Raw genomic sequence first — 13,401 nt, 5'->3', positions numbered from 1 at the left:
AAAGGAAAATATGAATATTATACAGCAGACTGGAAAATGAGGCTCAAGTTTACGTTATTGTTACCAGGTCTGCATATTTTCTGCATTGCATTACTACAAAATCTATAATCCACAAATAAAACGTCCCAGCTGACTCACCTTTAAGGTTGACCTTGATGATGTTGTTGCCACCCACCAGGTAGCCGCAGGGCAGCAGCTCAGGCACTTCAGAGGCGTGGGAGCGAATCACCTCACCCATCCTGTAGCAGACAATGCTGTCTGAGCTGAGACCCAGGCTGGTCAGAGGATCCACGCGGAACACATACTCCTGCAGCGAGGGTGAACAGTGGAACTTTAACAACTGCACAATCAGCCAAGTTTACAAATCTCTCTGTGTTGTGAGGGCTTTTTTTTTTAAGTCATTTAAATATGAAATCAACGATGACAACAGGAGCTTTAATTTGCACAGATTCATTACTGAGATGATTTATTACACAAGCTAGTCCTCTTACAAACTACAGCAAGCTCAGTAAGGAACATCTGTCATGTGGACAAATGATTTCTGCTTACTTTAAAGAGGCGTCGGATAACCCCATCCAGGACATCCCACTTGGTTTTCCCACTCACACCTATAGACCCAATCAGGTACTCCTGGCTTTGTGTACCCTGAGGAGTTACATACATGTATTACATATAGCAATATAGCCTAGAACCTCTCAGAGTTTAATACAGTGGTTTTCCTGGAGGAATCATTCACAAACCTTGGTGATATTTGGCCCACTGCTGATGGTAACCACTATTCGCACACTGCGGCCCTCTTTGCGTAGGTTGCCCTCATAGCTGTCATCGAGGAGAATATCTGAAAATAGACCTTAATGTTAGAAGGAAAAACCAGCTTGAATCCGTCAGAATAAACAAACTCTTGCTCTGCCTGCCAAAAAATATAGCTAGAAACACACAGACTCCAAAGTAAAATGCAGCTATCTTTAATGTGATAATTACATTTAGTCGGGGTTCTCATACACTGATTTTTAGGAAGTGCACAGAATGATAATGTATGAGCAGAAATGAAAGGCGAGTAAAGAAATGAGAAATCGTTCAGTGGAATGAGCTCATTTGAGTGTTTCTAGCCGAAGAATTGTTCATCCATTCACGAAGGATGTGACAGAAGAGTGGGATGATGTGACTTTTGCCACACTATTAGCAGCTCCCCTCCTAAGTCTCATTCGTTCTCTTTTTTCTCAGGTTCCATTTTGGCGAGAGGAAGGGGGTACTTTGTATTCGGCTGGCTACCCTTGGCAGAGGGCTCTGTGCTCGGGTGATAACAGCCCACTGGCCCACTTGCCTTCCCATATGTCGCTGCTCTTGGCTCACCGGACGTTCAGGTAATGAGAGGCTAGGTCATCAGAGGGGGCCGTGCCTTCTAAGTTAATTACAGTCCAAGTGAGAGGGACAAAGTTTTCCAGCTCTCAAAAGGGGCAGGCCTGAAGAGATTGAAGAGTGTTTATGTAATAGGTCCTGCTTGGCTGCAAACCCCCACAGCAGGGAGGGGCAGATATTTCATCATTTTAATGCAGCTCATCCGGATCATTTCTCTCCACAAACACAATTCTCTGGCATTTATTGAGGCAAGTATGAAGAGAGCTAATCCAACTTGATGCTGCACAAAAACACGAATTACTGCAGACTATAAACGATGTCCTTCAGCATCACCAGACACACAACTCCTACACTTACTTCTCAAATGAGAAGTATGAATACAACCTTGATGATGAATACAACCTTTCTGAAAGAAGTGCCTTTTATAATCAAAAAACATATCTAGTTGTATGCTTTGTCTTGACTGTGAAAATCCTTTTTGTTTCTTTTTTTCCAGTTATCCACCCTCCCACTGCATTCACTGCCCAGAACAAACTGCTGGGTGCAATGCTGCTACACAGAGACACCTCAGATCGACGGGCTGCAGAAACCAGCAGTGACGCTGAGCTCACCTGACATGATGGTGTCTGTGATGTTGAGGTTATTGAGGGACAGCCCCAAGGACTGACGTGAGGAGGATGAGGAGGTGCTAGAGGTCTCAGAGGGTGGCCGGGCTGTCTTCACGGGTGTGGCTGTCGGTGTTGCGTTACCGCTGGACTTCAGACGATCATTTTCTGCTTTCAGCGTCTCAATCTCATTCTGTGTGTTGCAAATAAAGAAAATCATAGCAAATCTAACAGAAACTGCTTTTAAAGACACTGACTGATAGGCTCCTCCAACAGCAGATGGTCATTTCCTGCATTGTTGTTATTCTGAATCAGTATCACTGGAATTATAGGCTGTAGGCAGCTTTTTGATCTTCGAGCCTTCTTTGTACTGAAGATTAAGTCTCAGATAAGGAATTGGACATGATCCCCATCTGACAGGGAAACTATACGCAGCCCACATTCAGAGGCATCCACTTAACTGAGACACAGGATATTCTTTAATATGTGTTCCTTTGAAAATTTGAAAGTCACAGCATCTGTGTACACTATGCTTTGAAAGGATGATTTCATTACACTGCATCAGGAGTACTGGAATAAATAATGGGAGTTTGTTTTCATGGAGAAACTCCCCTTTTTAAAAATTCAGCTTCATGGAAAAGTAAACAATTGAATTCCACCTTCATGAGGTGTTTTCCCCTCGAGAACCTAACTTTATCAACAGATATTTGATAGGAGTCTGTTTGCAGTACGTTAGAGGCTATGCTGGGTTGCAGGTAAAGATTAGTGGAAAGCAGAAGAGAAATGCTTTGGCTCACCGACAAACTCAAAATCATCGACTATCATCTGAGAGCTATTTAGCTTTTATCAGCTTTTTACTTTATCTGCATTCATAGCTGGACAGCAAACAACGACCGGTGGAACAGGAAGTCTTGGCCTTGGCCATCCTCTGTTCTCTGATGATTATCAGAGAACAGAGGATGGCTTTCCAGACTGCTTAAAAATAGAATGACTGTTTTTTGATGATTAGTGCCTGTTTGGAGGCTGCTGGAAGTTTTTGCATTTCCCAAAGTTTATATCCTAATAGGACTTGATGTAATGGTTGGACTTTTCTGATTTAAGCTTACCTTCTTTCTTGCATAGCATTAGATGAAAACAACTAGTACCACGATCAAGTACCAATAGCAGTTTTCTGTTGCAGGTAGTGGAGGGTAAGTCATGCGGAGTATTTCTCAGTGTTGTTTACCTTGATGCAGATGTCTGGAAGGTGTGCTCCTCACAAACTAGAGTGAGATTTTGCAATCTGCATCTAATTTCAACTCACCATGCTCATTGCTGTTTGCACTATTCCTCCCTCCAACATTTTAACACTTGTCTGCTGACCAAATAACAGATTATGCTTTAACAGCAAGACATGTTTGGTTTGCATTGGCAGGAAGTTAACACACCTCTCACCTCTCACTGGAAGAAAATCAATTAACAGCAATATGTGCTCATTTTAATGTCAGTGTTTTGCCCATCTCCAGTGGCTCCCTGTGGCCACTTTACTTTTTTTTAATTCTCCTGAACTTTAACAGCAGTTAAAGCAGATTTAATCAGATTTCAATTATTTAAAAAAAAAAATTTAGCAATTGAAGGAAAAAGCAGGTTGAATTCACAGCCAGACTGTTGGCTCGCTGACATGCCTGATATTAAAATGCAACTGGATGATTTCTTTTTTACTTTTAGTATTATTAAAATTATTATCCAAGTAAGATACTTGGATTTTAATTCATTTGCACAAAGACAGGTAAAATTCAAAATGTCAACATTTTAAGAGTAGGTATAACAGATATAATCACTTCATTCTATTTCTACAATTTCATAATGTCTGTATTAATGTTTTGTGACTCTATGCAGATTGTTGTTGGTGAAAAACTGCCAAAAAATGGCTCTGCTGTTACTAAAGCTTGCAGACCCCAGTACTAGGAGCTGAAAAATAAGACATCAAGCACAAAACCTGAAAGTTTGTTGTTTTCACTTCATCACTTAAATCACTTTAAGCATATTTGCACTGCACAAGACATAATGTGGATTGCACAACACTGGTCACTATATTCTTCATTTCCAGTTAATACTTGTACAGCTGCTGTTATTGTGTGTATATATATATATATATATATATATATATATATATATATATATATATATATATATATATATATATATATATATATATATTCTTATATAGTTCTATTGTGTATTTTGTTGTACAGTTATTTTATTTTCAACTTTAATTTATATTTTATTCCTTCCTAGTTAAATTTACCCTTTTTAATTTTTCATATTTATTTCCTATCTTATTCAAGCCTTTTCCTTTTTATTTCTTTAGGTCACGAGCAGTTGTCTAAGCATTTCACTGCATATCGTACTGTGTATGACTGTGTACGTGACAAATAAAATTTGAATTTGAATTTAATTATATCGTCCTACATGCTGTTATGAAGGACTGCAGCATCACTTTGCACAATGTGGTGAAAAAGCACTGACAGAGGTAACTGAATGAAACTGGGCCAAAGTAGGCGGAGTTAGCAGTGAGTCAGCTTAGCTTAAAAAAGGCTGAAAGTCGAGGGAAAGCCTGGCTTCCAGGTCAAGACAGCCAAGTGTACAAATGAAAGAAATGAGAGACAATTTCTTCATCAGTGGGCAGAGCCAGGACAGACATAATATGAAGCTATACTAATTTGCTGCAAGTTCCAGCTACACATTAACCACACTGACAGTTCTATTGTGCCTCTCATTTTACTCTTGGCCCGAAGGCAAAGAAGTTTAAATGTCATTACGGTCATTGACAGTTTCATTTTCATTCTGGATTATGAAGCTGCAGTACATTTAAGATAAGATAAGATAACCTTTATTAGTCCCACACATGGGAAATTTGTTTTGTTACAGCAGAAAGTGGACAGTGCAAAGTTATATAGCAAAAATGAGAGAACATTACCTGGGTTACACATTTTAAACAACACCATAAAATAGAATTTAATAGCTAAAGAGTGAGAGCACTAGGTGACTTGTTATGTTGTGAAAGGATATTCATATTTTTCACTACAATGACCCCTGGCAAGCTGATAGCTGTGCATGCTGATGCAGCTTGAGCTCAAATATAAATCGACACAGTTCAGCATTGACCTGGGTTTAGTTTAAGCTCACCTGCATGCGGTTCATGGCCTCTCGGATCTGGTCCAGGTGATGGGCAGAGCTAAGTGCCTCCAGGCGGATGTCCGTCAACTTGAGCTCCTTCTCCCTCAGCTCGTTCTTCAGCTGGAGGATGATTTCTGCCTCAGCCTCAGTGCATTCACATAGCCTGAAAGTGGGTTCACACACAGGGAGGAGGAGGGCTCACCTTTAGGGTTATACCAAGCACGTACACCAAGTCTGGAGAATGTGCACTTTCAGGGGGAACAAGAAAGCTGAAGTTCAAGCTGAGTCAGTCTGGGCTGGTATCACATGGGTGAACAAGGAACGTTAAGCACTTGGTACAGCAAATCCTTCCCATTGATACTACAGTACTTTATTTTAGCAATCTTACAGGAAAAGAAATATTGCAATATGTGTAGGATGTTTATGCCAGAATTTATGACAGCCATGCAGCATACCGGTTGCTCTTTTCTTTATTTAACATTAATGTTTAGTCTGAAATGTAAGAGATCATTTTCAGAGTAAACTAAAAAGGCTGATGTGGTGTTGTCATAATGACAGAGATTCAGCTGTTTTCGTAATCAGCAGGCAGATATTAAAAAAGTCGACATGTAAAAATGCTTTGTTTGCTAAGTCAGAAACCTCCACATGCCGAGACTATAAGAGTTAAGATACCACGCATGCCAGGTTATCTTAACCCAAACAATACCTGGCATGACTGTGATATATATTTATATATCTATATATAAATAGATATATTGACCTTTTGTAGTAAGATGCAGACAATTTTTTCTGACATGTCTGACAAAACAAGAACAGTTTTCTTTCCATTCTGCTACTTTTCCATAACCGAGAACTGGACAATTTTAAGGTCCTGGTTCAGTTTGTGTCCTGGAGCAAAGCGCTAATATGGAGAAGAACGCCACACAAACACAAACCACTGCAAACACACTCCCAGGGAGCATGCCACTCAGTGCCTGTTACCGAGATCTGTGCTTGTAGACCACGTAACCATTTAGCTTTTTCTTTGCCGTCCAAATGGGGGAAGACTTGCTATCGCAAACGCACTTGCTACAGTAGGTAGAGAAATAGTAAAGAAATAATGAAACAGAGTGGTTGGATGAAAGAGAAAAGAAAAGTGAAGTAAGGGTCAGAAACAATTACATATTCAGAGAAGAAAAAGAAATGAGACAAGTGTGTATTTCAGTTATTATAGATCGTAGATACGGCAGAAGACAATGTCTCATGTGAATAGAACTGTGAGAGTGAATGAGTATACATTTACTCACTCTGTGGTGGAGGGTGAAGAGCGCAGCGTGGCGATACTGCCTTGCCTGTTGTCGTGCTGCAGTTTGGGTGAGGAAGGCAGAGAGTCGGTCATCTCCTCCATCTCATCGTGGGCTGACTGCGATTTGGTTTTCTTCTTGCTGAACGCCTGCTTGAAGGAGCTTCGTAACTGCAACACACATAACACAAACACACAGGGGCAGAAACATCAGTACCGGCCGTGCTAACCTCCTCAGTCATATCATGTCAGTTCATATTAACCCTGATGATATTGCATCCTGTCAGGAAGTTACTCCGTGCTGTTTCCAAGCAATGGGCACTGTCTGGTTTAGGTAAAAAGGCAAGAAGCAAGACCATAAGTACAGATGAGAATGGGGGGGGGGGGGGGGGGGGGGGGGGGGGGGGGCAGGCGTTTTTAATGTTCCTAAAAATTTTGGGATGAACAGGCAGTCAAAATGAGGAGGGGCGGAGGAAAAGGAGGGGGGAGGAGAAACAATGGGGGAAAGGGGAAGGTCGCTGTATCCATGCCGACGTTCTCAGAAAAAGGAGGAGGTTGCTCTAAGAGGGGGAGAAGGCAGGGCAAACGTAGGAGCAAAGGAAGTGAAGATGAGGAATCACTGCACACAAACGAAGACACTCTGGGAACCACTGACCTGAGCCGGGAGGGAATCGGCCACCTGAAGATGCAAAACACACCCAACATTAAGCCACGCAAACACACACCCCTGCTCTGCAGGAGACTCAGTGTTGATTAAAGCTAACTGCTGCAAATATCACTGTTTTACTGGAGACATTCCAGTTACTGCTGTTGCTAGAATGGTAATAATCGTGATGAATGTTATTACAGTTGCGTTCCCTTTGGTAGGAGGAGAGCATTTCTGCAAGCATGCTCAGTGTTTGATCACCGCTGCCTGAGGTGATCTGAGGTGACAAATAAACTTGTCTGAATACGGGACAGTTTAGATCTCAAGTCAATAAAACCAACATTTTACAAAGCAAAGAGTTCAGGACGCAACATGAAGTCAGCACAATGATGCACAACACAAAATATGCAACATTTTACAACACTGACACTCATAAGACTGATATTGAAATGCTAATTATTTGCAGCTTAGGTTATGAGTTGAAATTCATGGTTGTAATTGCAGCTATATGATAATATGCAACTTCATCCTTCACCTTGCCACCCTGCAAGCCTGATGTGTGGTTTTTGTCTTTGCTTTTCATTCACTAACCTCAATTCAACTCTGTCCTCCACCCATCATACACCCAGGAAGAATTTATGCAAATGAATAATTAATTGCTGCTGAAATAAGGAAACGGCTGGTATTCATGAGGCTGGCTTGATGTTGACATGTCAGGCTTGGTGGGGAACTTTTACACTGTTAGTATGCATTTCATTTCAAGGGCATGTGTTTTGCATTGCAGCAGAGACTGGAGAATGGCTCTAGTTTGTGTGCTCCTTGGCTGAGACAGAACTTCTAATATGTCATCTCTCTCACTCAGGGGACTGCAGCAAATCGCAGCTCTCAGCCAGGGATGCTGAGTAGCTTGTACAGCAACCAGCAAAATTAGCACAGATAGAGCAGAGAAAGGGGAAAAGGCTTTATGGCTTTGGATGTTTTGGGAAAATGTATATATACATTTGTCAATTGAAGGAAAACTGCTTTAAACATACATCTGAGACTAGGATTTAACTTCAGTTCAAGATGCATTTTAGACATGTGAGTCAGCAAACACTCAGTTTCCTTTTTATTCCCCCAACATGCTCTGTAGGAGGAATAAAGCTATATGCCATGCTGTTTTACACCTCCAAGCTTGACCAAGTCCAATTGTGTAACTGAGGGATTAAGAGCTTTTCTCAAAAGCACTTTGACAGGAAATTTCGAAGAGTGTTTCTCTTCTATCCAAAATTGGAAATTTAACAAGCACTCCTCTAACCTCTGGCCAGAAACTCGACTTTTTTCAGGCTGAACCTCTGTGTACATGACATTGGTGGCCTCTGCTTCTTTTCCAACCTCATCTGCATGTTAGACTAAATATGAATTTCCAAGTGTTTCTCAAACAGTGACTGCAGTGTGGTTCATTATGCTTGATCCTCTTTTAGGTCAAGATGCCTTCAAGACTTTGCTGCACACTCTGCATACTCAATCCTCGGAGGAATCTCAACTCAAATATGACTAAATATTAGATTTTTGATCTACATGGTGACTTGATCACACGTATCAAACCAGTTAATCACAGACTGATTCAGTCATGTAAGGCAGCAAACACCCACTTTACACTAAAGAAGGAATGATTGGGCATAAAAAAATCAGAGCATTAAAAACATGGATTGGCATTTTGGGGCAGAAATGATCCATTTGCTTTTGATTTGATGAGCAAATAACGACTAAATAATGCAAGTTCTTCTGAGCTCATGCAGGTATAGTTAATGCATTCTTCTTGCAGGAATGTGGATGATTTTTAGTGAGAGCAACAGTACAATCACATTTATTTGATAGAGCTGCAAAAATATCTTTTCTTTATGCAAATAAGACATTTAATCTCTTAATGTGGGCATATAAAGCACATCTAAAATAGCTTCAATGCCACTGAATAATGTATATGTATCTAGGGGATTTTTTACCAAATCCACCTCCAACAATGTCTGGATATTTTCATGTGAAAATATAAAGCATCTGTTGGTTGCAGCAAATGAATGCAAGCCAGAAATTAAAAGACACCTGCATATATAGCATAATCTCAAAATACCCAAAACAGGCAGCTGAAAGTATTTTGAATGGTGCTCATGGCCATTGATCAGTGGTCATAACAGTTTGCATATTAATGATCAAGGAACCGACCTCCCAGCCCATTGTTCGAAGACCATTGCTAGTTTCAGTCATTATGCAAATGCACTGTTTATAAGATTGGGGAAACCTGCCGAGTGGGAGAAATGACGAAACCGAAAACGCTGCGCCCAGATGAACAGAATCAACCTTTTGGGGCTTTGGTTAAGAAGTACTCAGTTCCACCCCTCTCTTATATTTTGCCTTAAAAATTAAGCTCAAGGTCCAAAAGTGCAGTTCATTGTATGAGCAGTTGAGGCTGTCCCCCAAACAATCAATCCCAATAGAAAGGCATGTTTAAGGCATAGTACAACAAGTGCTTTAAGTCTTTCTAGCTAACCTTCTGTTCATGAGTACAAGTATGTTTTACTAAGGGTGCAGCCACTTTTACTGTTAGATTTTCTAGCAGATTTTTGTGTCTGTGCGATACACTCGTAAAGCGAATGGATGTAGCTTGTTAGTAAGAACTCAGATTACACCACGCTCCCAACCAAAAAGCAGGGTGCTATGTCCTTTCATGATGAGTCTTTGAGAAGAGCCACTGTTAGCCACTGGAACTATGGAAGGTTTGAGGTCTGGTTTTGAAATGTGATTTTACTCTGAAGCTTTAGTGTTTTTATCTTTTCACCTACCCAGCTCTTCTTCTTCTTCTTTTTGTCTTCGGCATCCTTGCCCAAGCTGCCCATACTGGAATGACTGGCTGCGCTGTTAATACTGGACATACTTTCAGAAGAGTGCTGCCGTCTAATCCTCAGATCTGGAAAGAACAGACAAAGCTTTCTTTAGTGCAAAGAATGTTTAGGTGAACAGTGTCACTACATTTATTGGTTGATACTGGTTCTTATTTAAAGTGCTGCAGGAATTGTTTCTTTCAATCTGACTCACACAGCACAAAAATCTGTAAATAACAGGGGTTCAATTACCTATGGAGCCAGTTGCGCTAAATGTTCATCCACTTATCAAAACATCATTTAATTTTGTCTCCTGCCAGCCTGCTCATTACCTTTGTCAAGGTGGTTTGGGCCATTGAGTGCCACCTGGATAGCTGTTTGGGCGTCTGTGTTCTGGGTCTTCAGCATTTCTATCGTCTCCCTCAACTCTGCCAACTCGGACTCCTTTAGTCAGAAAAAAAGAGAGAGAACAGGAGGTGCTGTTTTATTTTTTATTTATAAAGACAGAAATCTCTGTAGTCTAAATAAAACAGACTTTCCAAATCCAAAATCAGTGATCAGACCAGGTTATTTTTAAAAAGGATGAGGAACCCAAAAATGTTGGAATCGTCCCCTTAGTTACATTACTGAGAGCAGATTCTTAAATTTGGCATTGAGATAGCTGTGTGTGTGTTTGTGTGTGCGTATGGATGTGTGTGTGTGTGTGTGTGTCTGTGTGTGTGAGTGTGTGTGTGTGTGTGTGTGTGTGTGTGTGTGTGTGTGTGTGTGGGGAGGGGTACATTTTGAGAAATACAGTAGATTTGCCCCAAAGCCAGCACCACCTGCTTAGAATAAGAAGAATACTGGACCAGATAAAGGGAGACTCCTACTCTGTCTTTCCCCAAAACTCACTGAGGGCTGCAGATAGGGTTTTCACTTTAATTAAAAGTTAGGATGGCCTTGTTTGACAAAGGCAGCTCACCCATCTCAGTCTCCTTTAATTTATAAAGGATTAAAAAGCAGCCAGGGCTTGTCAGCTATGTGTGCATGTATATGTGAACAGAGGGGAGCATTCTTCATTTGTGGTAGGGGTATGCCTAAGAACATATTGCTGCTGCTGTGATGAGTTTTAGTTCTTTTCAAGCTCTTTTGAAGTCCTAGAGAAAAAAATAGCTGCGGGCAAAAAATGATGACGGAAAGACCGCTTTAAACAGATTTTTGTTATTAAACTGGATACTTTTACTTACATATAAAGCACTGAAGTTTGAATCCTAAGCATGTCAAAAGACTTTGGTTAAGGTTAAGAGCACTGCTAGAGAAAAACTTTACCAAGTAAACTCCTTCAGCAGAAAACTTTTCACGAGTCGAGAATTGAGCCTTTAATATATTTTTATTATGTCACAGTGACCAACCTCTGACTTGATACTTCCCACTGAAATTATTCAGTGCCACACAGTTTCACGTTTCTAATCATTTCTCCTCTTTGTAGTCTCTTTTGAAGATGCCACACAGTGTATTTTAAATTCAAGAATAAGCTCTTGTACCTTTTGCTCGGCTGTCATGGTGAGGCTCTGCAGGCGGCAGGTCATGTTACTCAGACTCTTCTCAAAGGCTGCCACCAGGTGAGCCTACAGACACAGGAAGACAAGCAAACTTAATCCTCGCTTTTACTTTTTTTACATGCTTTGGCTCACTATTTATGTTTTTCTTATGCAAATCGAAAATCCAGATTCAAAAAGAGAAAGCACTGAAGTAAATAAAACACACACACACACACACACACACACACACACACACACACACACACACACACACACACACGCACACACACACAAGCCCCAACACATTCTGTATGCAAAACTACAAAAGTAAATCTCAGAACTGAGTTCAATATGAAATTTGACTTTTCTCGGTCAATACAATAAACGCAATTTCTACTTGGCCATTTATAAATTAACATTAAAATGTTTTTAAAACCCCTGTTGAAAAAAAGAGCTCTGACAGAGAATCATCTGGTGCGTTTTGATAACTTTGAAGTGAGTTTTCGCTTGATGACTGCGGACAGAAAAAAGCTTGGTGTGGAAATTTTATTTGCCCACGAGTCTGAAGGCTTTGGCTGTGCCGTCCTGAGGAGGTTTGAAGAGGGAGCACTGTATTACTTCACTGCTGCATCCAACTGCTGTGAATTAAACACCGTGGACGCCAAAGATGTCTCTCTCAGCTAATTAGAATAAGAACGCATTGATACCTGAAAGATGGTGAATGTTTGGCAACGTCATGCCATCTGCTCTGCGGGAATCATGGTTTTGTGTGTGTGCGTGTGTGGATTTGGTTGTGCATGTGTTTTATCTATATGTGTTTATAGGGATGTCTGGTGAAGCCTTATGTTCATCAAGGCTGCATGTACTTTTGTGTGTATTCGTTTGTGTGTGTGCTGTTCGTTCATTCTCCCGTTCTAAGCAAGACACAACCGAGTCACCTGTCAAGCCTGGTGTGTCACAGAGAGGTGGGAAGCATGCCCAGACAAATCTACACACAGATACGCACGCACAAACACCCAAGTGCATTTATACACTTTCATTTACCGAATTCAGCAGCATTTGTTCTTGATCTTGCCCTCTAACAGTTGTGACAAAATCAGAAAAGTCCTCATCTTTCTATGCCTATGACGACATTTGGCCCATCCAAGTCCATAAATAGACACGTGCACGGAGTAGCACCCTGTGCTGCCTCTTCCACTCTGTGTCCCTGGCTAAATCAGCGTAGGTCTTGACCTTTAGAAATGCCAACTGTTCCGACACATCCCTCTAACTCCACATCTCTTTCCAACTCCACCTGTGAGGCTCCAACTCATCAACCCCCAGCCCACCTGTCAGCTCTGAGGGAGGCACCAATCAAACTCTCCTGCATCCCAGGGCTGAACCATCTGTCCTGTTCTGGAGGCTTGAGCCAGATAGTGTTTTCTGACCCTTGTCCTGATCCTGGGGTCTCAGGTAAAGGTTGACAGTAGGCCAAATCAGAGAACTAGATGATGAGAAAGTCTTTAAAGTCACAGCTACTTGATGCCACCTCTGACGATGTACACAACATCTCGAGGGTGTTATATGTTACCAACGACACAGAGTCACGACTACTGTGTTCAAAGCCAGCAACTACTGCTGGGCTACATCCTACACTGTAGTACAGTACAAAAACAAGGGCAGGTGACGAAAGGAGGAGGCCCAAAGTCAGGAAGGAGGAAAAGGAAAGGAATACGAACAGGAAATATTGGGGAGGGTTGACTCTTTTTTTAAGCTGAGCAGAAAGGAGAAAAAAGGAGAGGGAAGAAGGTCAGGCTGACAAAGTGAAGGGTGAGAAGAGGGGGGGGGGGGGGGGGGACTGGGGGAGGAGGGTTGCTTGTATGAACTCTTAAACCCAGTATGTCAGCCAAGACAGGAAAACCAATCTCCTTCATGGTTGAAAGAAAATACTGACTAATACTTTTGCCCCCTAGTCCCTTTAGCAGGATGGGGT

At 41.3% G+C, this 13,401-nt stretch overlaps 1 protein-coding gene across 11 annotated transcripts in view; it reads right to left on the bottom strand.

Annotated features, from left to right (window-relative positions):
- nav3 (neuron navigator 3) overlaps window positions 1-13,401 on the bottom strand; it is a 405,702-nt gene that overhangs the window by 6,277 nt on the left and 386,024 nt on the right. For 7 of the 11 annotated variants that reach the window (XM_085385777.1, XM_085385778.1, XM_085385771.1 and 4 more), the window contains 11 exons: window positions 11,433-11,516; window positions 10,242-10,353; window positions 9,871-9,995; window positions 7,061-7,084; window positions 6,410-6,576; window positions 6,105-6,191; window positions 5,133-5,286; window positions 1,971-2,157; window positions 741-838; window positions 550-645; window positions 139-307 (listed from right to left, as the gene is read on the bottom strand). In XM_085385777.1, the coding sequence (XP_085241903.1) occupies window positions 139-307; window positions 550-645; window positions 741-838; window positions 1,971-2,157; window positions 5,133-5,286; window positions 6,105-6,191; window positions 6,410-6,576; window positions 7,061-7,084; window positions 9,871-9,995; window positions 10,242-10,353; window positions 11,433-11,516 (1,303 nt within the window). The remainder of the gene's footprint in view (window positions 1-138; window positions 308-549; window positions 646-740; window positions 839-1,970; window positions 2,158-5,132; window positions 5,287-6,104; window positions 6,192-6,409; window positions 6,577-7,060; window positions 7,085-9,870; window positions 9,996-10,241; window positions 10,354-11,432; window positions 11,517-13,401) is intronic. The other 4 variants (XM_085385772.1, XM_085385774.1, XM_085385775.1 and 1 more) reach the window with 3 other exon arrangements.

The sequence above is a fragment of the Rhamphochromis longiceps genome, linkage group LG17 (genome assembly GCF_057381845.1).
Source record: "Rhamphochromis longiceps isolate RC_006_pf linkage group LG17, R_longiceps_female_GT1.1, whole genome shotgun sequence".
In the NCBI taxonomy this organism is placed as follows: Eukaryota; Metazoa; Chordata; class Actinopteri; order Cichliformes; family Cichlidae; genus Rhamphochromis; species Rhamphochromis longiceps.
This window is presented reverse-complemented; position numbering and strand designations above follow the sequence as displayed.